The sequence below is a fragment of the Lactuca virosa genome, chromosome 1, assembly GCF_052849685.1.
Source record: "Lactuca virosa cultivar CGN04683 chromosome 1, Lactuca_virosa_CGN04683_v6, whole genome shotgun sequence".
NCBI classification, from domain to species: domain Eukaryota; kingdom Viridiplantae; phylum Streptophyta; class Magnoliopsida; order Asterales; family Asteraceae; genus Lactuca; species Lactuca virosa.
In genome coordinates, this window is record NC_136426.1 from 68,467,342 (window position 1) to 68,493,416 (window position 26,075).

Consider the following 26,075-nt stretch of genomic DNA (forward strand, 5'->3'; position numbering starts at 1 on the left):
AGGTGGATCCATTTGTGAGGGAGAAGTTAAAAGTTGCGGTAAGAATGTGATGATTTATATAAGTGAAGTGGGAGAAGTAATTAATAACAAATAAAGAGGAAATGAATATATATGGTCTTTGAGCTGTAACCTTCTTCTTCAATTCACACACATATACGTATATGTTGCCGCAAATTATGACTTATGTGCCTCATGCATTTAATACATCACATGCCTACTGCATATTCTTGACTTTGAAGCTACGTGCCAGTTTCAAATTTCCCCAGTAGCCCACTTTTCATTAGAAAGTACTCCAAGTCTTCACACATGAACCAGTTAGAAAGTACTCCAAGTCTTCACACATGAACCAGTTAGAAAGTACTCCAAGTCTTCACACACGAACCAATTAGAAAGTACTCAAAGTCTTCACACATGCAAATTATGACTTGTGTGTCGCTATAGGTAACTAATAAAACTTTATTTTTTAACCCCTTAAATATCAGTACAAGCTTCTAACCTCGACGTTTAAATTCTAAATTTCTTTTTATTACTAAAACTAGCATCGATTCAAGTATATAAACCATGAATCTTGAGAACACGGCAAAACCCAAATAAGTCTTATCATCTATGTAAAAAAAAAACTCAGGGTTTTTACTAGTAAATCTATCAGTGGCGGAGCTTGAACAATTAACTTTGGGGGGGGGGGGGAGAAAATATTATAAACTGAAATTAACGTTAAAAAAAAGCAGATTGTTTTCAACAAATAAACACCAAAAACACCTAGAAAAAGAATTACAACTCAGCCCGACAGCCTTTAATGTCTTTAAAAAACAGATTATGAATGATATATTAGTAAGCAGACAACAATTTCTCTTTTAATGTTTTCATCTTTCCCATGATTATATCTAGAAAAATCAAAATGAAGGAACAATTGATCCAATCAAAACAAAATCAAATTCAAAATTAGAACAATAACCAATAACTCATTTAACAATAACCAAATCAATCTTTGTTGTCACTTTTCAGTTTTGTTTGAAGCTGACAAGCTGTTAAGCATAACCAAATCAATAACCAAATCTATAAGTTCATAACTTATAAATCAAATTGGCAAATCGCCAAATCGCAAATGACAGCCAAATTAAAAGGAAACTCAGTAAGACAGTAGTAACGCATAAATAGGCAACAGATTGACAGAAAACAACACCAGCAGTGCAATACGCCAACACCAACAATCAACAATCTTACAATCAGAAAAGAAAGAACATCTGAACAGGATTTGGGTCTCGGGATTACATACCTGATTTCTGTGAAGTGTGAATGGGGACTTGGGCACTTGGCGATGGCGATTGGCGAGAGTGAGACCAGGCGACTGACTTGGCGAGACAGTGACAAACAAACAGCAGGCGAGATAGGCAACGAATTGGGAAAATGGGGATGAATCGATTTTGATTTCTTGATACCGCTTGGTCGCTTGGAGAATTGGGAGTATTGGACTATTCTGATTAGGAATCGGGAGGGGCCAAAGCCCAAGTTTGAAGATAGCAGGCTTATAACTATTTTATTTTGAACTACAGTTCCTACTTCTAGCCCAATAATACTACTCTCTATGAGGGCTAGTGTAAACATTATGGTCATATATCATTAAGATTCTATGGACTTAGAATGTGTGATTCCGCCTCATTCCCTGTTCCTTGTTTGGTTGTGGGCTTAAGGCGGGGTCACCCATCCGAATGCCCTTGCAATCTTAATGATATACGACTAGTTTACGCCAAGCTACTATAAAAGAACTTGTAGGACTTATAATGCAAATTTCGTCAAAATTTGTTGAAACATTCGTAATGATGGAACTCGCTAACTACGTTATAAAATATTCATAGTGGTAATACCAAGGATAAAACAGGGAGTATAAAAGCACACATAGAATACTCTATCATCCCAAAACAATAAACTCCTTTTAAATTGACTCAGTTCAAGTTACAATAAGAAATTTCCAAGGTCGTCATGTGACATCAGGAGGGTTTTTCCTCACCATAATCAATTTCTTGTACTACGAAACGTTTTCCACATCTTTTTCCAAACTCTTGAAGTCCCAGTCAAAATGCAAATTTCGGGACGAAATTCCCTCTAACGGGGGGATGATGTGACAACCATCAAATTTCGGTCAAGTCAAAGTCAAACAAAGTCAACAAGTTAAACCGGTCAACTCCATTAACCCTTGTATGTTAGGGTTTACGTTATGTAATCACTGTAAAATTCGCTATTTTAATGAGAAAACATCATTTGGAAAGTTCATGTGTTTGATATTCCTTAGCCTTAACAATGCTAAACAACGAACCAAAGCGATAAAACACTATTGCCCAATCATCGGGATTGTGTAGGACACTAAATCATGGCTTAACGGGGTCTATGGACCTTGCGTTGCGAAGCCGGACACTCAAAAAGATCACAAACGAAACCTCTCGCAATCTCATTCAAACCCTACTCAAGATTACTTGACGCTAATAGGATCGAAACTCATACACTACGATATAAATTGACGTTAATAGCAACATAGTATAGTACAACGTTATAACTATAATCAAATTAAATTATGATACCATATTAAAATCAAATCAAAGTATAATGCTCTAATTAAATTTAAAAGAATCAAACTTGAATGCTATAATTAAGCTTCAAATCAAAGTAGATTGTTATAATCAAATAATAACTCATCTTTTATAAAACTCCATTTTTATAAACTTTACATTAAATTTTATAAAACTCTATTTTTATAAACTTTACATTAAATTTTATAAAACTCTTATATTAATTATGTAAAAGATGCTTGTGTTAGTGGGAAATTATGAAGACCACCAAAAGCAAAAAGATTATTCCCATGGTCTCCCACTCACACCTCCCATCCACTTTCCTTTCCTTTTTCTCCCAACACATTATTCTCTTCACCACTTAAACCTTCTCTATTCTTTCTCTCACTCTCAATCTCGAAATTCATCCAAGAAATACTCATATTCCAGCCAAGAACAATCTATTATACTCAAATCTTCATCCATCTTGAAGCATTCATCACGGTATGTTGTTAAAAGTTTCATATTCATACAAGAAACAAATTAAATCCACCAAAATATATAAAACTCATTTTATGCATAAAACTGATTTTTCTCAGAATCCCATCAATAAAATAAGAAGTTCTGGAAATTTTCAGAAAATAACTTATTTTTATTGAATTACTATAATTATTGCAATAAAGTAGGACAATAATTCACATAAAATACTTTTTGCATTCAATAAATTCTGAGAAAATTCTGGGATGACCAATATATTGATTAAACATAATTTATGAAGTTTCATGCATTTATATTACTGTTTACTATTATTTATGATTTTATTGATTAATTAATAATGAAATATATAAAAAATACTTCCCATAGTCACAAATATCCGAAACTTATACACTGGGCTCTATATCATGTTATAAAACTATGGTTAATTTTACAGAATTTTTGGGAATCATTTATTATTTTTCCCGAATTTTGTTGTTGTTTAATCATTAAAGTATTAAATAAATACTAAAACAGTTCAGAAAAATATAAAATTTTTACAGTAATTAATATTGTATGGAATAATGATTTCCTAATAATTTCATAATTTTTCAATACTGTGTACTATTTAAAACCATTTTCCTAAGTATTTAAGCATGTAAAAATGCATTTTAATGATTATTTCATATAAATAATTGTTAAAATCTGTAAATAATTATAATTTGGCAAGTTATTATTTTAATAAGAAATTATTAAAATCTGGCCTAAACTGAAAATATAAATTAATTATGCAAAGTAATTAATTCAATTTAAAATTCATTTAACAAATGAATACCTTAATATTATAATCAAAATGAATTATTGTTAATTCATCTAATATAAGAATATGTGTCTAATTATTTGTATTAGTACTCTATTCTCGTTTAGCAGTTCCTAAACCAAAACAATTAATTATATTAGGTTCTACGCCATTTTGACCCGAACCGTCTATCGTACGGCACACGCATTTCGTTTTGGGACTAATGTGAGTAATCTACCCCATACTTTATAATTTTCAATACTTTTGGGGTGTATCATGTGGTTCTAATATATTCCAACTTCATTTTATTGTTTTATCACAATTGAGACATTGTTGGGACATTTATACGTGAGTCATTAATTGTATAACTATTGTTTGTTTACGCTACATGTACTTGTAGTGCATTACCATTTTTAGTCTAATCTCCATGACTATGCCCGTATTCTTGAGGTACGTTATGGACAATAATAGCGTTATTGGGTTGACCACCCCGCCTTGGGACGCTAAGGTGATTGATCGCACGTGGTTGAGTGTGTATGATGATTAGATGCTCCATCCTATATATATATATATATATATATATATATATATATATATATATATATATATATATATATATATATACATATGTATATATAGGGTGAGGACTTATTGTTGTTGTTATCATTTGTTAATCAATTTTTGATTTATAAACCGTTATCTCAAATACAATTGTTTGCCGACTTCAAAAGAAAACCAATTTCCAATTATAAAGGTTTCAACTTCACAATTTTCTCTACTAAAATTAGATTACTCACCAACTCTCGTAGTTGACCTGTTTTTACCCATGATGCAGATTTGAAGAATGAAGTTGATGAAAAATAGGTTGTGCCTTAGAAATCCACAAGACTATTTAAATTTGATGTAATAAATGTTGTTCGTATTTGGATTTGTATTTGTATGTTGTGGATCTTGTTTGCATACTTAGTACTTAATTGAATCTAATCATATTATAACATAGTTGTCATGAGACTTTGAACAATATATCACGCCTCGATCGATTCCGACAAGGATCGGGGTGTGACAACAACGGTGACGATGGTCGGAAGCGATGACGGTCTACGGCGGCAGCGACGGTCTACGACGGTGGCATCGATAGGTGGCGGAAATGGTGGTAGTTAGTGATGATAGATGGAGGGTTTGTGTTTGAGCTCTTGAAGGTGAGTGAGAGTGTTTGGATGTAAGAAAATGACCAGATCTTATTTTGTAGTCTAAGTTTGTTAAGTTAAAAATTAGAGGTTCTTAGGGTTCTTATTTGAACTTTTATATATATATATATATATATATATATATATATATATATATATATATATAAAAGAGAAAATAAAAAAATGCAACATTTATAGATGGACCAAAATGCAATTTATTCTTTTGTTTTTAATTGCAATATATATATATATATATATATATATATATATATATATATATATATATATATATATATATGTGAATTTCAAAGTCCCATTATGAACAGTAATTTGTGCCTATATTTTGTTTTAGCCCCTGAACTTTTTTGTTTGTGGATTTCGGCACTTAAGGTTTTTCCCATCTTAAAAATTTGGTCATTCTACTTTGAACAGTAAACTTTTTCACCCTTGGTTTTTGCCTTCTTTTATTTTTTTCAATACGGATGAGTACATACATAAATCATATGTCCATGTGTTTCATCATTGGTCCTCCACTTTTTCTCCACCGTCTCTCTCGCCACTTATTTTTATCCATTTTTGGCTTTCACTGTCAACCTGCCTTACTTCCTATCGCTTTCAGGTTTTATATATGTCGGTTAAGTAAGACATTATTTCCTTTCTACGTTCCTATCAACAAGGCCTAAAACCACCCAACTACCGATTATACCCTCCGATTCATCTCCATCTTCTCCAGATCCTCGATTAGGGCTTCTCTCCACCTTGATCCTCTGCTGCTTGTGAATCTTGGGAGATGTTTTTGTTTTCCTGAACTGATCACGGACCTGCTTTGGAAGACGACCCTCACAACACCAAAGCACCTTGCTTCATATTGCTTTCCAACGATTTCAGAAGTTTGATTAGGTCCGGTTCTCTTATTTCATGGGTTTGATTTCAGAAGTTAGCAAATCCCAAGTAAGTTCATCCTTTGCACTGTATAGTGATTTCGATTTATGTGGTTTCGATTTATGAGCAAATCTGGGTTTGATTTCGATTTATGTGGTTTCGATTTGTTGTTTGTCTGATTTCAATTTGCAGTTTATCTGATTCTTCCAAGTGATTTCAATTTGTAGTGTCTGGTACTGCTACTGTTGATTTCGATTTCATCACACATCTTTTCTTTAGATTTTTAGCGAAGCTAACTTACCAGTACTGCAGCAGTATTAATAGGGTTTACAAACCACTAAATCCAATCTATGTTCTAATTTCTTGACCTTTTAATGCAATAAAACATTGAATGGATGTTATGGGATTCCATATGTTCACTACAAGGGTCGGCAGGGTGACTTTTATATTCTGGCAAGTTTTGACTTTTTTACCCCTGGATATAGCAAGTTGCTTATTTTTAGGCATGAAATGAAAAAAATGAATCTTTTTTAGGTGATGCACATGCTTGGACCAAGTCTTTGGGATGTTTGGAATTCTTTAGGCTAATCGTAAGACTCTCTCTGTGATTTTACACAAACACACCATTTTAGCAAATTAAATATTTTTTCAAATGATTAATCATTTTCTTTTTGCAGGAATCATCAAGTATGGCAGCTTGCATTGTTGTTGAGGCAATATCAATTCTTTAAAAGCTTCATGTAAAGCGGTGAGATAAGATTTGCTCACTTTTTATGGTTTGACGCATAATTTATATACTTTTTTTAAACCTGATTATCTCTCTCTCTCTCTCTCTCTCTCTCTCTCTCTCTCTCTCTCTCTCTCTCTCTCTCTCTCTCTCTCTCTCTCTCTCTCTCTCTCTCTCTCTTTCTTAAAGATTTGTTCATGGAGACGTGAAACCAGAAAACTTTCTACTTGCTCAACCTGGATCAGTTGATCAAAAGAAACTATATCTTATCGATATTGGCTTTATGTTTCAACAAATTTATATTGTTTCCTAATATTGGACTAAACTCACATCATTAATCCATAAAATCTTATTGCTTCAGCGTAATCATCTAATCAACATGTCGAATATATCTTACTTCACTTTTCCATGCATTATATGTATCTATATTTTATAACAAGGGTACAATAAGATACACGAGTGTACATGCACATTTAGGTCGTACAGGTAATAGAAGAGATGACCTAGAGTCACCCGCATACACAATTGGGGAACGTGAATTCATGTTTTATCGAGGCCCTAGTGATGATATGGTTTTATAGGAATCTGAACTTGATCTTTATATGAAATTTGATTGGTAATATAAAATTGGTTGATTATTTGCTATTTTTACAGTTGGAACTACAATATTTGCATGACTATGTGGGAATTTGCACTGGTATTGGGTTGACTACAAACTCGACTCCCAACTTTTCTGGTGTGATTGGAAACAATGTTACTGCTACTGGAACTGCTATGAGTACCACCGAATAGTTGATTCTTTTTAAATTATAAGTTATTGTTTTTTGTGTGGTTTATCTATGCATTTACGTATCCTATTTTCATTTCTTTGTATTAAAACATTGTACTTTCATTTTTTTTCTCATTAAGGCATCCGAGTTTGAAAAATCTATCAAATTATACCATAGCATATTCATTTTTTTTCATTGTTGTCTATTAGAGCATTTCACTATTAATGAAGAAGAAGAAAAGGGGCAGCAAAATATAGGTAATGAAAAGCTCCGGCAGAAAAGGTTGTCACTAAAAAACGGTTGCCACTAAAAAAGAGAAAGTCGCCAAGTCAAAAAATGCATCTAAAGGAAGACAATGCTCACAACATCGTCTCCACACAACCAGAGCACCCGAATTACAAAATACTAAAAACCATCTTTGAAGACGCGAAAGTCAAAGACCTCTCCATGGAAGATAACATCTCCTTCATGCTTGCATCAATCCACAAAATATTATGTTACATTTACGTTCTACCTACGTCTTTGTCCACTAAAACCATGTTTAGCTTTTAATGAATGTAATGACATCCACATCAATGCATAAATAAATAAAATATTTGTATTAATATCTCTTTGCAAACACTCGATGACTTCTAACCTCCGCAAAGCGGGGGAATCTTCACTACTTATTATTATATATATATATATATATATATATATATATATATATATATATATATATATAGAGAGAGAGAGAGAGAGAGAGAGAGAGAGAAATAAATTACAAAACTTTTGTATGTAGGTAGATTTGGTTTTTATATAGAAAATAAATTACAAAAACTATCGCTGTAAATTTATAAAAATGGTCCATGTGTATCTTTTTTACAAAAACAATTTATATGTTTAAAACTTTCATACGTTTGGAAGATTTGGTGCTTGTGTATAAAATATTTTATAAAAATTGTCTCTATAACTTAAAGAATAGGGGAGTGTTCGACACGGAGCGTTTGAGAGTATCTAGCTTCTATCGTTTGACAAAACGCTCCGTTTTGAACAGAAAGTCTCGTTCGACACTACAAGCTTGTAGCGTTTACTTTAAACAAAACACTCCAAATCTAAATGTTACTTCACGTAGCTACCCGCTACAAGTTACCCGCTACCAGCTAATTTTGCCGAATACGATCCTTATACAGATTTTTTTTTTATATAGAAATGGTCTGTATGTTTAAAAATATTAGAAAAATGATCTCTACTTAATAGAAACTATACAAATTACATCCCTGCAAAACAGGGGTAATATCAACCTAGTTGTATGGAAAATAGATATTCAAACAAAGCCATATATGTTCCTTTATAATTAGACAATAAATACCTCACGCAATGTAATTTCCCTCTATCTTGACGCCAAATAATAACAAACGAAAAAACTTTTACAATGATATGAATGTTTGGTTAATTAAGTAGAAATATAAGAGAAAATATTGTAAAGAAGGATTAAAATCAAAACCAAAAAGAGTTGGTGTCCAAATGTTATCGTTTTGTCCTTTTTGTCTTTAGGTACGGGTGGAGGAGGGCTATACAAAAAAGCCATTGATATATAATTCTCTAGTTCCCCTTTGAAGATTGGCCTCCCTATAACATGTTTGTATTTTCCTTCACTCCATGTCTGCATCACATTAGTGAACAAATTAACTACCCATAAATCACTCTTCTAATAGTCCGATGCACGTTGCTTTTTCAAAAGTTTAGAATATATTAAAAACATTCATAATCTATAATTATACTGTACATGATATGATTATGGTAAGCATGAATTTTATTAATAACTGGTCAAATATATAGTATAGACAAACTTAACCAGTTAGCCAAAACGATACCTGCAATTGGTCGCCAATGGTGATGACCAACGCATTCTTATCTGGTAAAAACGAAACCCAGCCTTTCTTGGAGTAAACATGAAACTCAGAAGATCCATCACATACGTGAAAGCAGAGTGTGTGTGAGTGTTCGGATCCTCGAATCAGCATTCTGATCACATCGTATCTCAATGACTCCATATACTGATCGTCATTTGATACCGAATCTGAATTCTGATGATGCTTGTAGATGTAACATATAGATCCATCGATTTCTTTCTCTTTCGTTTCAAAATCACCGAAGCTTACTTTTGGAGTAGCAGAACCAATAAATAATTTCAGTAGAATTTCGGATATCTTTTCGATCTCAGACATGAGGTTTTCCATATTTTCACTGCAAAAATTCAATTGTAATCCAGATTTGTTTCATGATGTAATGTTGCGATGAATCAAGTCATCAACAGAAAAAAGCTGATGAGAATGAATGAATTAAATTACCTGAAATTCGAATATTGAATTGGCCAAACTTCCTCCATCTCTGTTTTCAACGAATCGTCTCTACACCAGACGAACTCTTCGTTCAACTCCTTATCGTCTCCATGGAACTCAACAAAACCGTATAACCGTTCAGCAGACCTAGAAACAGCAGACTTCTTGTCCGGTGGCAACTGGAACACTCCGGCTCCAGAATTGATCACGGAAGACAAAAGTCGATCGGAAATTCCATGGTTGACGAGTTCAAAACAGCCTGTTTGTGCGATGACTTTAATAACTTCCGCAAAATGATCATTTGAAAAATCAAAAACGTTTGGTGCTCCAAAATCAAGTTTGGGTAGGTTCTGGATCTTCGGATTTTGGCGAGGAAACGCCCGATCTGGCAAGACAAGGTCAGGCACGTGAAGCGAGCGGAGAAACTCAGTGAGTATATCATCGTTGGCGACGGAAGATCGACGGCCTGAGGCAACTGGAGACGGTGGTGGAGCACGGAAATCTGAGAGTACGTGGCGCGAAGATTCAGGTGAATTAGCCATGGATGTGATCGGAAGATTGTTTGGAATCACACAGAGACACCTGATCTTCGATCAAAAAACAGTTGTTAATCAGGTTTTCAGATAAAAAATGTGTAAGAATTTGTGTAGTGATTTAATATGAAAAGGAAAGAATTTAGGATGAAGCAGCAATGATGTGATTGTCTGGAACCAATCCCACATTCCGGCCCAGTCAACACTTTTTCTGTTTTGCCTTTTTAAGCTTTGCTGATGAATTTAAAAAGGCGGGAATCAAAAACCCGGTTTTCTTAAGAAATACTGACAAGGGCCTACTGGTGTTTCCGGTCCAATTGGGCCGACTCCTTCTTACTACTTTAAATGGGATGGGTTTTGCAGTCCATTAGTTGGGTTGGTCTGGTTGTATTCAACATGTTCTAAAATAGTATACAGTTACAATAAAGAATCACTTCGATAATTGTCTCCTTTTCGCATTAAGATCTTTAATATTGTAGATATTGGTCTTAGATTCATTATTATAAAAAAGATTAAATAGAGTGTTGATAGGTATAATAAAAGAATAAGAAATTAATTTTTGAAAGAACAAAAAGTGTTCCTAGTGAAATTCTAAGTTTTTCATATTTGTTTTTGTTTATCTCCATTCTTAGTTAATTCTGCGTCGTCAAGGAATTTTTTAAATTATTGAAAGGTAATACTGAGAGGGAATGAATGGTTTGGGAAGTCATAAGATTAGTCACGTTGATAATATTGTTTGTCGAGATATTATAAAACAGTACTAAGTTTTACTACATAGGGGAATCGAGTAATCTAATCCATATAAATGGTTTTTTCAAAAAAAATAATCAACTTTTATAAATTTTTTGAAAAAGACCGTTTTTTTTTGGAACAGGTCATTCCGGAGCAACCTCCGAGTTACCGGAATACTAATTTTTTTTTGTTGGGTTTTTTCTTTTGTAAAAAATAACATAAAGCCTTTAAATCTACCAAAAGTAATAATTATATAAAGTTAAATATAATAATACTACAACGTTCAAATAGACCCCTATTTTTTCTTAGCACCCCAAATAATTCCACCTATCGCTTGCGATATGATATGACTCATTCTTCGGTTGAACCCTCTATCGTGTATGATTTCCCTGTAATCAACATATCCATAAACAAACACAAAAACACTCATAATCCCCTATATTGTCAGACTGTTATGGTACGTCTGCGAGCATTTAAGGGTGAATTTGAAAACTCTCAAGGGGATTACATCAATGGGTTTGGTACCCCAATACTTGATATCCGGTTGGAGTTTGTGGATGCGGGTTCGCATAGCTATAAACCAAGATGTATTTTCTGAAAAATGAACGCTCTTCCACTGAATACCGTATATATTCATTTTGAATGTCTTAAAATCTAAAACACCCAAAAACCAGTGAGCACTCGGTACATTGAGAGGGATGTAAAGCTGCACAAAATGTTGGAATTAAGTAATCACAAAATAACATTATATTATAAATTACTATTAGGTAGGTATTGTAATCGAAAAATATTTATACTGTATCATACTCAGACCACACTGGGTAATAGATTCGTTAATCATGTCACTCCAGTCAAATGCATTAGTGTTGAAAGTTGTTGGCACAAACGTCCACCGAGCATTGTCCTCTCTACACTCTATCAACAATGAGATCCACATCATGATGTGTTTCCAATCAACACATATATACAATAAAGTAAGTATTGTTATTAGAAGCTTAGTACATAATGATCACATAATTATATAACTTACATCACATCCCAACCAACTCAGACTATCCATATTAAGTTTGTCTAAAACTCAATCGTCGGTATACCGATGATAAAACAATGCAAAAACAACAGGGAAACATCTCGTTCTTTATATAACGTGTGAACGGAAGGGCCTAAAAGATTGTACAGCGGTGCTGGCTGTTGTCGTGCAACACATTTCTTCTTCATATGTATCCATGGAGACTTATAGCATACAGATATAATTTTTTTGGCGTTGAGAATGCCTAAGAGGTGTTGCAGGCGTTTTGTATTGCTCCTAGGGAATCTCTTTTACATCCGACGACTGATTATAAGCAGACGGCTGCTCAGGTCCATTATTCGGCGACTAGTCAGGTGTACCCAACCCATAGTCATGCTCTCATAAGTAATAGTATGTGGTACCAACATCATCTATGATAAGTGTATGTACAATTCAATAGTATTTAATTATAAACGATGTAATAACAACTGTACCATAAAGTTAAATAAAAAATGTATGGGAGTGAAATACTTAACAAAGTACCTCCACCCCATTTACGGTACCCACAACATCTCCAACAACCTTATTATTAAGTTTTAGAAGCATGATAACCGTAGATTCAAGTTTTACAAAACGCATCTCATGTTCCCTCAACTACTCGCGACATTCACGAATTAGTAATAACAACTAAAAATTAACAACATGATACATGTTGAAATCATCAAGGTTGGATAGCAAAGCGAAATACTCATCTATCACATGTTGACGAGGCAACCGCCTATTGAAACCCTTATCTAACAAATATATAAGACATGTATAGACCTCATACTCGTCCGATAACTCATTAAGAAAATTGTCAAACACATCAACCACCTGTTCTAATTTCACGGAGACATTCTTCGCGATCATGGGAAATACACGGGAACAAAAGGCGACACCGAAAACGGAGGCATGAAAATAGTCACCAAAGTGGAAGCCAGTGAGAAGACAAATTTTTTTTTCCCGAAAGACAGCTTGTAACCCCTAATCTCAAAAACCATTTCCTCCACTTCGTTTCGAAGTTCTGTGATAACTTCATGGAAAAACACGTAATGTAGAACTACGGGATCCCCTTCTACCTCAGGAATATCTAATTACCTTCCAAAACATGTATTTCAGACATAGTATCACATGTTGGTCTATCTTTGAGTGCTGCAAGAATATATACACAACGATCGTAGGTTTGCAAGTCAGTGTAACTGATGCATCAAAAATCTCGTCATGCTGCAAATATGAAAGTTTCAATAAGTTTAAATTTTGTTCCGGAGTGAAACATAATGAACATTTCAAACATGATCTTCGCATTCCGGAATGTTCTTCGTATTCCAGACTACTTCATCGCATTCCGAAATGGTATTTTTTTTTCGGAATTCACATTTTTGATGTATAACGTAACGCCCGTGTTTCGAGGCTAAGCATTAATTCGATGATGTAATAGCCAAGGTCAACCATTGTAACCTATTTTAAAATAATAAAGATGAATTACTTGAATATTATGTGAATTATGAGATTTTATGTGATTATATACTTGTTTGTAAAGGTATAATAAAAATAAGCGTAAAAAATAAAACGTTAGATAAGCCCGATATCTATGAAGAAAGTTGTAGTGGTTGTGACAAGGATCTCGAACATATAAAGAACGCCGAAATCCGAGTTATAACGAAGAAGTTATGGCATGTCGAAGTTTCACGACAGAACCGACACGACACTGCATGACGTAAAAAGTGAGTTTACGATAAAGTGCTTTTTAGCCTTAGCGATCTAAACGAAAGTCGTAGCATACGTTAAAGACAAAATTGCAAGAATGGTCCATGTGGTATGTCAAAACTAGCAACTTTGGTCCAAAATGGGTTTGGCCCGTAAGGATGGTCCAATAGTTTCGTTTTGTTGCGAGTTTAGTCCAATTTCCTATGAACTTTTTTATAATGACGGATTTGCCCCTTATTATTTTATTTTCCATTTTTCTTTTATTACAATAATTAAAAACAATTAAAAATAAAACAAAAATAAAACAAAAATAAAACAAAAATAAAATACCCTCTCTCTCTCTCTCCACCCTTTTCCCCCACATTTTTTTTCTTTTTACCCAAGAACAGTTCATATTCTTCATCTCTTCCTTCTTAATCAAGATGGGTTTGTACATACCAGATTCAGGTGTTCCTGGGTCTAATCTCCATGATTCCATCATCGCCTCTCAAAAACCCATACATCAATGATGAAAACCCAGGAAATCGACTTCATGGATGTTTCGGAAAGTTTCTGAAAAATAACAAGGGGTGAGTTTCTGAAAATCGACTCCATGTATGTTTCCAAGGTGGGGTTTTTTGGATATCTACTCCATGTCACCGCCGCTCATGGACATCGTCAATGTATCTCCGTCCGATGGCCTTCATTAGCTGCCTAGAATCCCCGTGAAACTGTCCTTTCCGATTATCCCTCTCACCGTCAATTTGAAACCCTTATCGGTGAGAGTGGAGGATGAGAAAGCACTGGTGGTGAGAAGCAATGGGAAATGGACGCGTGAGGAAAATGATGAGGAAGGGGCAAGTACCCTAGATTGGAAAGGAGACCTCCTGAGAAGCTCATGAGGAAATTCCAAATGTATGATCACTGTGTCGTGTCGGCCATCACCGCAAGGTGTGGAAACGAGGTGTTGACAGTGACGGTGGAGAAGATTCCTCCGCCATACAAATCCAAGATTGTTGAAGTAGCAGTTTCTTGAAGTGGATAGTAATTTTAGGAATGTTTATTTGGTTGGGTTTAGGGTTTAGTTCCTATATTCATCGAAGCTTTTAAGAATCTCCAAACCCCAAAAAACTCAAAACCTAGAAAATCAAAATCGAAACAGTAAAACACCTAAGGGCAAATCACATTCCTGGGTGGGTATCGTTTGCAGTTCGTCAACAAATATAGAGGTTAAACCTTTATCTTTGCTCTTATGAGTAAGTTTGCAGAAAATCTGTGTTTCATTTTTCAAATATGAAGAATTATATTTTCTGAATCTCTTTCAAAACATCTTCGTAATCCTACCCTTGTCCTAATTTGCTTCTGATTGTGTTCACTGTTGAAGGATGAAGGTTTTTTTCTTGAGTACCCGGTTGAGTTGTGGGTTCGATAATGGTGGTGGTATTGATTTCTTCACCAAAACATGAACACGACAAGAAAGAAGTGTTTGAGGCTTGATTAATTATGTGTTTTCTTTTGTGTGTGTGTGTGAGAGAGAGAGAGAGAGAGAGAGAGAGATATTTTATTTTTGTTTTATTTTTAATTGTTGTAATATAAGAAAAATGGAAAATAAAATAATAAGGGGCAAATCCGTCATTATAAAAAAGTTCATAGGAAATTGGACTAAACTCGCAACACAACGAAACTATTGGACCATCCTTGCAAGCCAAACCCATTTTGGACCAAAGTTGCTAGTTTTGACATACCACAGGGACCATTCTTGCAATTTTGTCTACGTTAAACCGAGAGCATGCAAAAAAAAGAACGTCCAGATCTGACTTCGTATGAGGAAGTTATGAATTTTCTAAGATTTGGCATAGTAGTGTGTAGTCCGGAATTCGAATTATAGATCGAGCGATTTTTAGCCGACACAACCTAAAAGAAAATCGAAGATCTCGTCAATAGTAGTTGAACGGTAAAAAGACAGACAAAAACGGACGTCGTATTAAGAAGTTATGAATTTTTAATGGACTTTTTCTGTCCCGTCCTGTTAAAAATATAACTTTAAAAATAAATTCAAAATTAGCCTACGGAGTCTAAGCGAAAGTTGTAGAGTACGGTCTCACTTACGCGTGGATAGAAAGAACGTCGAAAACGGAGCTCGTATGCAAAAGTTATGAATTTTTGAAGTAAGAGGTATGCATTTCAAGGTTATCCGAAGGGAACGCCTCGCGTTCTCGCAACACTAGGCCTCGGATGGACCATGTCGCACCAAACACTTTCGGACACGTACACCCTCGGAACGCCCTGCGAAGAGGGACGTTGCGCTCCTCGCAGGAACGCCCTGCGCTCCGAAGCCTCGCCCGACTATAAATAGGATGCGAGGCAGCTCGTAATTTTCACACTTTTTACAACTTCTTTCTCTCTCTACTCTCTCTCTAGCCTCCCTAAACCACCCCGAAGCCTTGGAAACCTCCCTAGCAATAGAAGAAACCCCGGAGCGCCCGAAGGCTCAGAGAAAAACGGTTTTTCGGTTTAGAAACTTTGCACCCGCAGAGCCCGGTTTTCAAGCAAACCTTCCGGTTTCGTCCAAGAGGATTATTTTAAGAAGCGAAGCGCTATCCGAATCACCACTTTATCAAGTGAGTGCATAGTTACTTTCATCTTACACATAGATATGAAGTATTTTATAAAAATTACATGCAATGTGTGCATATTTACTTGAGATCTGTGCTAGATGAAAGATTTAAGCTTCTTGGTTTTTCAGATCTAAACTGTATATGTATTTTGTTTTCAGATCTAAACCTTTTCTTCAGATCTAGACTGTAGATGTATTTTGTTTTCAGATCTAAACTGTAGATGTATTTTGTTTTCAAATCTGAACCTTTTCGTTAGATCCAAACTGCAGATGTATTTTATATCTACAAATATGTTTGGTAAAACATGGGTAGATGTAATAAATGGTGTGTGATGAAATAAAATAATGAGAGGCCTCGATGTTGACGTTGATCAAGTCATCTAACGGAGTATGGATGACGACCACAAACTTTTCTAGGAAGTCTAGTAAAACTCTATCAGGCTCGCAACCTGTAGGTGTTTGTGAACGATGTGTTCACTGATGTACTCCATCCCCCACATGGTTGCCTTACAAACATATATTGTTGAGGAATCCCCTTAGCAGTAGTGTCCATCCCGATGAAATTCCTTAGGATAGGTCCCTTATAATACATGTTTTAGGGACGTAAAGTGAGGATAATGGGAACGGGTAATCGGGTTGAATGATTGTTGAAAATAATAAACTTATTTATTGTGGGTTGAAAATCATATGTGCTCACCAGACTCCTCAGCCTGACCCACTCAGTTTCTTATATTACAGATAGCGACACAAGAGCATAGATGCAATGATCTGATGAGAGATTATGGATTATAGGCCAGTAGAAATAATTAGAAATGTTGTAAGGCCTATGTTGTTTTGGTTTATGCTTTTGATCTGTATTGACGATGACATCCCGGGTTTTGTAATGTAATGAAAATACATTTTTTCGGAAAAGCTTTTGTCTATATTTTTATATGAACAAATTCCAGATACCTTTCTTTAAAAGAATTACTCTTAATTTATTATAAAGAATAAACAAAATCGGTCTTTTCTGACCGTGAAAATGGAGATGTCACATATAATACCCTAATATAAATAATTAAACTAGTATCGGGTTGGTCCTGATGTAATGTTAACATGTATTACAAGTCTGAAATGTGTTTGTGCATTTCGAACATATTATTCATATTCTAGACTAGGTTTCTAAGAACAAAAATTTTATAATTAAACTACTAAAAGTGTAAGAGTAAAGGATTTACGTGTAGAACAATCAGGTCATCATGATCGTGTTCCATATCTTAACTCTGAAATGTGTAGTAGTGTCCGGAATGTATCAAAATAGGTTTGCAAATCGAGATCCGGAATGTGTCAGAATAAAATCCGGAAAATGGTTTTGTAATTCGAAATCGGGAATAAGTTGTTTTAGTCCAGAATAGGCATTCCGGAAGGTATTTGATGGGTCGGCCGAGATAGACAATCTGAAATGAACTCCGAAATGGTCCATTTCGGAAACTATGATTATTTTGCAAAAAATAATAGGACTAATATTATAAAAGTCCTAAATTTTTAACCCGTAATTGGAAAAAGCCCTAATATTTTTTTTATTATTGCTATGGCCACAACTTTCTCGCAGAATTATCACTCTAGCCCATTTAACGAGTTTAATGGTTAACTTGGTTAATTTTTTTGCAAAATTAGTCCCAAAAGTTCAAATTTGGTCCCTGAGGTTTGCAAAAATTACACCACATGATGTTTTAACATTATTTTTCGTTTTTTGTATACTTTATTTATTTTCGGTTTTTTTATAAATATATATACATTTTTTATTTTCGTTTTTGTATTAACTTTATTTATTTTCATTTTTTAAATTTATTTTTCAACAATTTGATTTTTTTACCTTTTATAAATTACTATAACAAGTTTTTTATAGAGACCGATTATTATTATTATTATTATTATTATTTTCTTTAGTCTATTATCAAATTGAAAAATATTATCTTGAATTTAAACTATTGATATCACATATAAAAATATGATTTAATTTCCAAGTTATATAACACATTGAAACACCAATTTTCAATAAACAAGCTATTTTTTTTTTAATTTTCATTTTTTCGTAACATAAATATAATAGCACTAAAGAAAAAAAAAGTAAAAAGAAAATAAGTTGGACCGAAATTACAAATATAAACATAACAAATTTATTTACTTGAATAAAAATAAAAAAAAATACAAAAACTATAAATTATATAAATTGTAATATAATCTAAAATATTAATACATTTTATATTTTTTGAAAAAGGTCAATAAAAAGTTAAATATACAAAAAAATAAAAACAAATAATTGGAAAACAAATAAGAAAAACATAAAAAAAATGAAAAAATTAAAATATAATACGAAAAGAAATATGAAAAAAAACTAAAAAGAAGCTCTAATATACTCTATATATACACTATAAAATAGAAAAAAAAGTAAAACGGTAAAAAGAATCAAATTGATGAAAAATAAAGTTAAAAAATGAAAATAAATAAAGTATATACAAAAACGAAAATAAAAAATGTATATATATTTATAAAAAAACCGAAAATAAATAAAGCATACAAAAAACGAAAAATAAAGTTAAAACATCATGTGGTGTAATCTTTTTCAAACCTCAGGGACCAAATTTGAACTTTTGGGACTGATTTTGCAAAAGAAATTAACCAAGTTAACTATGAAACTCGTTAAATGGGCTAGAGTGATAATTCTGCGAGAAAGTTGTGGCCATAGCAATAATAAACAAAAATATTAGGGCTTTTTCCAAGTACGGGTTAAAAATTTAGGACTTTTATAATATTAGTCCAAAATAATATTTATAATAGTTATTTTTTTTTTCAAAAATACACCAAAAATTATTAAATTACTCAATTTCCTTATAAAGTAATGGTTGTTTAACCAATGAAATCATGAAAGTTTCTTTCTAACAAACAAAAAATGACTAGAAACAAAAAGAATACAATTTAGTCACAAATATCTTTGTACAAAGAGTGCATCATTCCTCATCGCCTTTGTTTGACTTGACATGGGTCTTAGAATATGGATTTTGACCATGTTTTTATAAATAAGTCGATTTTCTTTTAACACGAAAGTTTTATTAAAACACTAATAAATAGCTAGAAAAATTGCAAAAAATCAATAGACATATATAAGTTGTTTAAGCAATCAACTCACTGAAGTTCCTTTCTACCAAAATGACTACAAACAAAAAGAATACAATTAAGTCACAATGTCTTTATACAAAGATAACATCTTTCCTCGTCTCCTTTATTTGATAGGGAGTGGTTATAAAATCTGTAAACTACCTATTAAAATTGAATCAGTTTAGGTTAATGTTCTCTAACATGCCAAAAGTGTAAGATTAACAATATATTTAGTTGAAAGGATAATTGGCCAAAGGAATTTAGGTCATATAAAATGTATCTACATGACTAAATGTATATAGTCTCTTAAACTATTTATTTCGTGCCGATATGAGTTTTATAATACTTTCCATCATATAAAATATTCGTAAAATTCAAAAAAGCAAATGAGAAAACATTTAAATTCAATCTAACTCAACTCATTAGCTAGCAATATGATTCACCTATTTTTATCAATTTAACTTTTTCTTTGGTAAAGGTTAAAACATTTCAATTTTTTAATATAGGATAATGATCATTATAAATAAATATACTAATCTATATTAAATTATTTTAAATATACATAAAGTTAGCTTTTATGACAACACACGTAAAATATGTTGGGTTTTTTTGACCACAAAGATGAATATTTTTTTATGAATTCGTGTGTTAATCACTTAATTGAGACTTTAAAAAGGCTTTAGGCCTTTAGCTATGAAAGTGGTTGCCACGAAAACGTGTGGTTCTCGACTGCTCGTATTGCTCTGGTTGGCCCACCAACGCTGCGACTCGACGTGGTATGATGGTATCACATAATTTTTACTTCCACCCCTCATATTTCTCGTAAACGATTATTTCCACCACAATACTTATATTGGTCAGCATCAATAAATTTATTATCACAACCACGTCATTCAAAGTTTGTCTTCAAGTGGTATTTGATAACTCAGTTTTTGATTTTGTTTTAACGTTGTGAAAACAAAATTCTTATCGAAAATAAATAAAGATAGTACTAATGTACCACTTTGGTTTATATGTTACACTCTTTTAAAGTGTGGCATGACTGAGTTGGTTATATTAATTTTAATTTAATTAGACGGATGATAAATCGAATTACATATCTACATTAATTACAAACATATAATGTGTGTTAAAGCCAACTAACATTTTTTTTTTCTCCAATCAGTTGTTACAATCAGAATTTTACATCAGATTGTGTTCGACTTTATAAAATTTTGATGGTAAAATCCTACCAAATTTGACATAATTTTTGTGAATGGCAATTAGTATAAAAAGAAAAGCACCATGAACAAAAACTAGTTCGAGTTACAAAACAAAAATGATAATAAATAGCAACACCAGGAACTACATATCATCCAAATAAAAGTGATAAGAATACATCATGTATGGCATTGATCCAGGGACCACTCACATAGGACAGAGGGAATATTAGCAACAATGTGTCTCCAAACTTCCACGACCATTGTATAGAGATGGATTTGAGATAGCAACAAAAATGAATAAGGTTTCAATAAGATATTTGGAATAGTCTTTTTTTTTTTTTTTCAAAATTCCACAACCATTGTATAGAGATGAATTTGAGCTAGCAAAAAATGAATAAGGTTTCAATAAGATATTTGGAATAATCTTTTTTTTTTCAAAATACCACAACCATTGCATAGAGATGGATTTGAGCTAGCAAAAAATGAATAAGGTTTCAATAAGATATTTGAAATAGTCTTTTACAAATAATAAGATTAAAATTTGAAATAACCTTTGATAAGATATTTGAAATAGTTAATTAAAATAAGGTTAAAACTTAAAAATAATATTTTAAAATAAAGTTAGAAGTTATACACACCATGCATGTTGCTACTAATAACATTCTTATGGAAATTATAGTCAAGACATGACTCATGGATCTATCTATATGTAGAAAAGAATGTGGCCACGTGGATGATCCGAATCCACTTGCACATGAGAAACTTCCACAACTTAGCTAATTGAAGATACATTAAAGATCAAATCCATTAGAGCCAACATCTCTGACTAACCCATTTCGTAAACCTTTTGCATTTTATATTGAATGTAAAGTTTTAAGGCGTGTTTGGCAGAGAGCTTTTGGAAGCGTTTGGGAGCTTCTAGCTTTTAGCTTTTGACAAAACACCCTAGTTTAAACAAAAAACTTCGTTTGGCAGTACGAGCGTTTAACTTTTAGTTTAAACAAAACGCTTCAATCCTGAAAGCTACTTCATGTAGCGTTTAACAAAACGCTACTGAGCTTTTGAAATCATTTTCCATAATTACCCTTAAAAATATATTTATATATTTATTTATTTTTAATCAATTGTCCTTTTATGTAATTTTATATATTTCAAAAGCTTCCAGCTACTTTTACCAAACATTCATATAATAAATAAAAGTTACAGCTTTCCGCTACCAGCTACCCGCTACCAGCTACCCGCTAACCGCTAACCGCTATCCGCTTCCAGCTAACAACTAATTTTGTCAAACACGCCCTTAGAAACTTCTAACCATTAATCTCATTGTTTTTTAAGAAAAAAGAAAAACAAATCTACCATATTTTAGCTCTATTTCACATATACTCGAAATTGTTTCCACATATAGTCAAGTATGTAAATTTGCACAACGGAATCATCAGAAAATCTAATTATGGGCACATGCAACCTATGGATCTATGTCTTTACACATTATAGCAACATGTTATTAAAACTATCATAAACCCTAGGTGTAATCGAAATTTACAAGTAGAGTTACATACATTTAGTGTTACAATCGTATGTACCAATCTTGAATCCTTAGTTGTTCTTCAGAAAGCTAGCACCAAAATTACAACTGCCTCTAATGGTTCACACTTAAAACCTAGAAAACTAGAAACGATTTAGAAAGAGAGAGAGAGGGGGGGGGGGAGAGAGATAGAGAGAGAGAGAGAGAGAGAGAGAGAGAGAGAAGAGCAGAAATTTGGCTATACCTTTGCAATATATCAAGTGGTCGAATTTCATAACCCTATGAGTCTATTTATAACTGCCCAGATATCTTGGATAAACCTTAATTTGAATATTAAAATAATATTTTAACTTAATTCAAATATGTTTCCTTATCTGCACTTGGAGGCTTCCAGAACCTCTTGGAGAAACTCCCTAAAACCGTCCAAGCAAGGAGGATTTTAGAATCCCTCCTTTTCTTGAATTTTAAGCAATTGTAGTTCGACAAACAGGTGGTGGGCATGGATAGAAAGACATACAAGCAAGTGAAGCCTAAACCAACAAAAAGTATTATGAAAGTGCATAATCAATACCCTCATGTACTCGATGGTGAACCAATTCTTGTGGTAATACTCGGGGACAACATCAATTAGAGACAATCACCAAAACTTGCAAGAAATCAACCTTCGTATACTGTAAATGACAGTAAAATCCCCATAGAATGAGGATGCAAGCAAGAGAGGATCTTCAAAAACCTCAGTAGTTGCTACTAAACAAAGAAATCCAATCAATCTGAGAAACTTCAACATTTAATAGTTTTCATCAACTCGGGCATAAAGGCAGTTAAAAAGTAAAACACCTAAGAAAATAATTAACAATAACACAGAGATTATCAATTACCTTTGATAAAGGTGGAGTTAGGGTTCAAGAATCTGATTGGACCTGCAAAATTCATCAACTTTATGAAAAAACCCTATGGGAAACAACATACCAGATATGTCGCAACAGTGAATGAAAAATTCGACGCTAGGGTTAAGCTTTAATCACCACCTTCAAAAATCCTTAACAATGTTCCAAACATAACCAATCTGAAGTCGGAAGTCAGAAATAGTAGTAGCAAAAGGGTCTAGAAGTTAGTGGCTTTTGTACCTTCATACCGTGTATTTATTTGGATCCTCAAATGTCGATCGTATTCGTCGCCGATGTCGGAGGGATCCTCAAGAATGGAAGCTAGAAATGAATCCGACGAAAACACTCCATTAGACGGAGCATCGACTCTAAATTCAGAGACAGAAAGAATAAATGGGTGATATCCAGTGGAGCGCGTAATCAGGAAGGAGGCGGAGAAGCGAGGTGGTAGAAGAGTATACACGATGGCGGTGTAGAAGGAGATTGCTGGTGGCGGTGAACGATCGCCTGTAGGGTGATGGTGGTGAGAGCCTTTTCAGGTTTAACTGATAAGAAGAATCGAGAAGCGATGGAATAAGAACAGAGCTGGCGGTGACCACGGTAACAGAAATCGAAACTTGATTGGTTGACAAAACGGTGAAGCAAATCCAAAACAACACGTGTACACAAAGAACATACAAAATGGCATAAAATGACCCCTAAAAGAAAGGAGACATAATTGTACCCACACCCATTAACAGAGGACTCATTTTGCCAAAAGCTTAGGAACTTTACCGTTCCTAAGCATTGTCATTCTTATATATATATATATATATATATATATATATATATATATATATATATATATTAATAAATCATTTCCTCTCTATACAAATATCATTCTTGACTACTAGTAGATATGAGGGCAATCCAAAAAGGACTTTGCTTTTATTCATAAGCATATATAAATTTAGTTAAGACCTTAGACACCTTAATCCAACAGTCTCCCACTTAGATAATTCGTCAACTACAATTGCAAGTATAGACTCTGAATAACCAACAAAGTGTGCTTTCCAAATTGACTACTGAACTTTGCATCATATCAAACAATGACCTGAAGTGTAACACCCGTTTCCCATAATGGATCAATGGATGGTATATATGAGTCAAAGGCATGCTGTGTTTTAGGAAAACCATATGCCACGACGTGACATGAAGGGTGTCACGATGTGGAAAGGCCATTAAATTTTGTGTGTCTCTGATGGGTGCCGCGATTTGGCACAAGGGTGGCCACGACGTGACGGCCGATGTAGCCCAATTGATGGGTTTTGAGCATTCTAACACTCCTATGGTGTACATGCAACCCTAGAAACCTTGGATCTATGTTTTCTCTAATATACATGCAAATTTGATTTTTCCAAGCTTCTCATCCTAACTAGCATGTGATTGGGGTACATGTAATATAAAAACTAGTAGAATGACATACCTTTCTTGTTGCTTGAGTTCCTTAAGACCTTGTGAGCCTAGCACCCCAAATGTGATGCCTCAAATGCTTCATACAACACCACAACTCTTGGAATAACTTGAGAGAAGTACACCTGAGCACAAAATCGACTAGCCCTCCTTCTTTAGTCTTAGTGGCCGATTTTTGCTAGCCATGCGGTTCTATATATAGTGTGCCACATGTAGGGTTAAACCATGTAAACCCTAATGTGCATGGCTTTTCATTTCCTCCATGACCCAAGGGTTTTAACCTCCATGGAGCATCCATGGAGCACCCAATGAGACTTAGCCCAATCTAGTGAATCATGGATCATAAGCCCACTATGCAAGAATGACTGATTTACATAATCAATCCCCATATATTTAATTAGTCTCTTTTGATCACAAAATTAATTCCAAATTAATTCTTGATCAATACTAATCAAATAATATGATTTCATATTAATATATTAGAACTTATAATATATTAATAAATCATAAGTGTCCTTTTCTCATTTTGTCTATCGAATTGTTGGAATGCCATGAAACCCAAATGGACCATGCCAAATCGGGTCAAGTACATACCAAATATAGTTATGGACTTAGACACCTTATCCAACACCAATCCCATGAGTATTTAGGGTTTCTACATATTTAAACACCTTAACTTCAAGTTAGGGCATTCTTTTCAGCCCCCAACCTCTTCATTTCAAAAACCATAGCCCATTTGAGTGTTTTTGGTGTTCTTGGCCATCCGAAGGATCATTTCTCATATTTTGGTGTAGAGCTTGAAGACCAAGTTCTTGAAAAGTGTGTTGGTGAAGAGCTCAAGTGTAGATCTATCAAAGGGATTTCATTTCTGGACCACTGTGAGTAAAAATCTTCCATCGCGATCTTTTGTTTGCTAGATCTTATAGTTTGATCTTATATGTCCCTTTTGGTCCATGTGAGCTTGTGTTTTGGATCTGGGTGAACTCCAACACCTCTTGAGCTTATTTTATCATCTCATAATCTTGTTGAATTGGGAAAGTTTGCATATTGATCCTGTTCTTGAAACCATGCATGTTTTGGGAAAGGTTTTATGTTGTTAAGGACTTAGGGTTGTAGCTCTAGATTTTGGATGGAGTCCTAATGGATAGAGTTGGAAACTTTATCCATTAAGTCAGTAAAAAGAACTAGATCTGAAATTATAGGCCTCGATCTGAAAGAATTAAGCACTTAATGGAGATTTTGGCATTCTGCCAGGCCACGACGTGGCCTAGGGTTTCCCAAGATGTGGCGGTGTTCGAAATCACGGCTATTTTGTCATGGCATTGCCACGACGTGGCCAAGGAAGGCCCACAACATGGCGTTGACTTTGTGGGCCTTTGACCATTGACTTTTGACCAGTTTGACATAGGGTCAAATCCGGAGGTTTGGGTTGCTGGTTGAGGATTTACCTGTCTTGGTGATAGTCGATTCGTAGGATTGAGTAGTGCAAGGTGTGAGAGTGTTGTTGTGCACCTTCTGTTCTTTAGTTCAGGTGAGTCTCTTACTATGT

General features: G+C 33.8%; 1 protein-coding gene and 1 long non-coding RNA gene across 3 annotated transcripts; one reads left to right on the forward strand and one right to left on the reverse strand.

The window, feature by feature from the left end:
* Positions 1 to 5,538: 5,538 nt before the first annotated feature.
* On the forward strand, positions 5,539 to 7,987 carry LOC145144222 (uncharacterized). 2 transcript variants are annotated; one of them, XR_013725247.1, is made up of 5 exons: positions 5,539 to 5,954; positions 6,078 to 6,338; positions 6,420 to 6,475; positions 6,563 to 6,633; positions 7,267 to 7,987. It is a non-coding gene; the product is annotated as an uncharacterized LOC145144222 (long non-coding RNA). The 2 variants fall into 2 exon arrangements; XR_013725241.1 differs by having other exon boundaries at positions 5,545 to 6,338.
* Positions 7,988 to 8,744: 757 nt separating this feature from the next.
* LOC145144238 (gibberellin 3-beta-dioxygenase 4-like) lies at positions 8,745 to 10,467 on the reverse strand. Its single transcript, XM_079074853.1, has 3 exons — positions 9,716 to 10,467; positions 9,239 to 9,611; positions 8,745 to 9,027 (listed from the first exon to the last, which is right to left on the reverse strand). Exons 1-3 carry the CDS (start codon positions 10,246 to 10,248, stop codon positions 8,818 to 8,820), a joined length of 1,116 nt encoding a protein of 371 aa, XP_078930979.1. The 5' UTR covers positions 10,249 to 10,467; the 3' UTR covers positions 8,745 to 8,817.
* Positions 10,468 to 26,075: the final 15,608 nt, after the last annotated feature.

What these genes read in the sequence shown, in the direction of transcription:
- LOC145144238 (XM_079074853.1), bottom strand. Translation starts at nt 10,248, where the DNA reads ATGGCTAATTCACCTGAATCTTCGCGCCACGTACTCTCAGATTTCCGT. An exon ending in ATTCAATATTCGAATTTCAG is followed by an intron (nt 9,612 to 9,715) that starts GTAATTTAATTC and finishes GAATTTTTGCAG; the next exon opens with TGAAAATATGGAAAACCTCA. An exon ending in CCATTGGCGACCAATTGCAG is followed by an intron (nt 9,028 to 9,238) that starts GTATCGTTTTGG and finishes AATGTGATGCAG; the next exon opens with ACATGGAGTGAAGGAAAATA.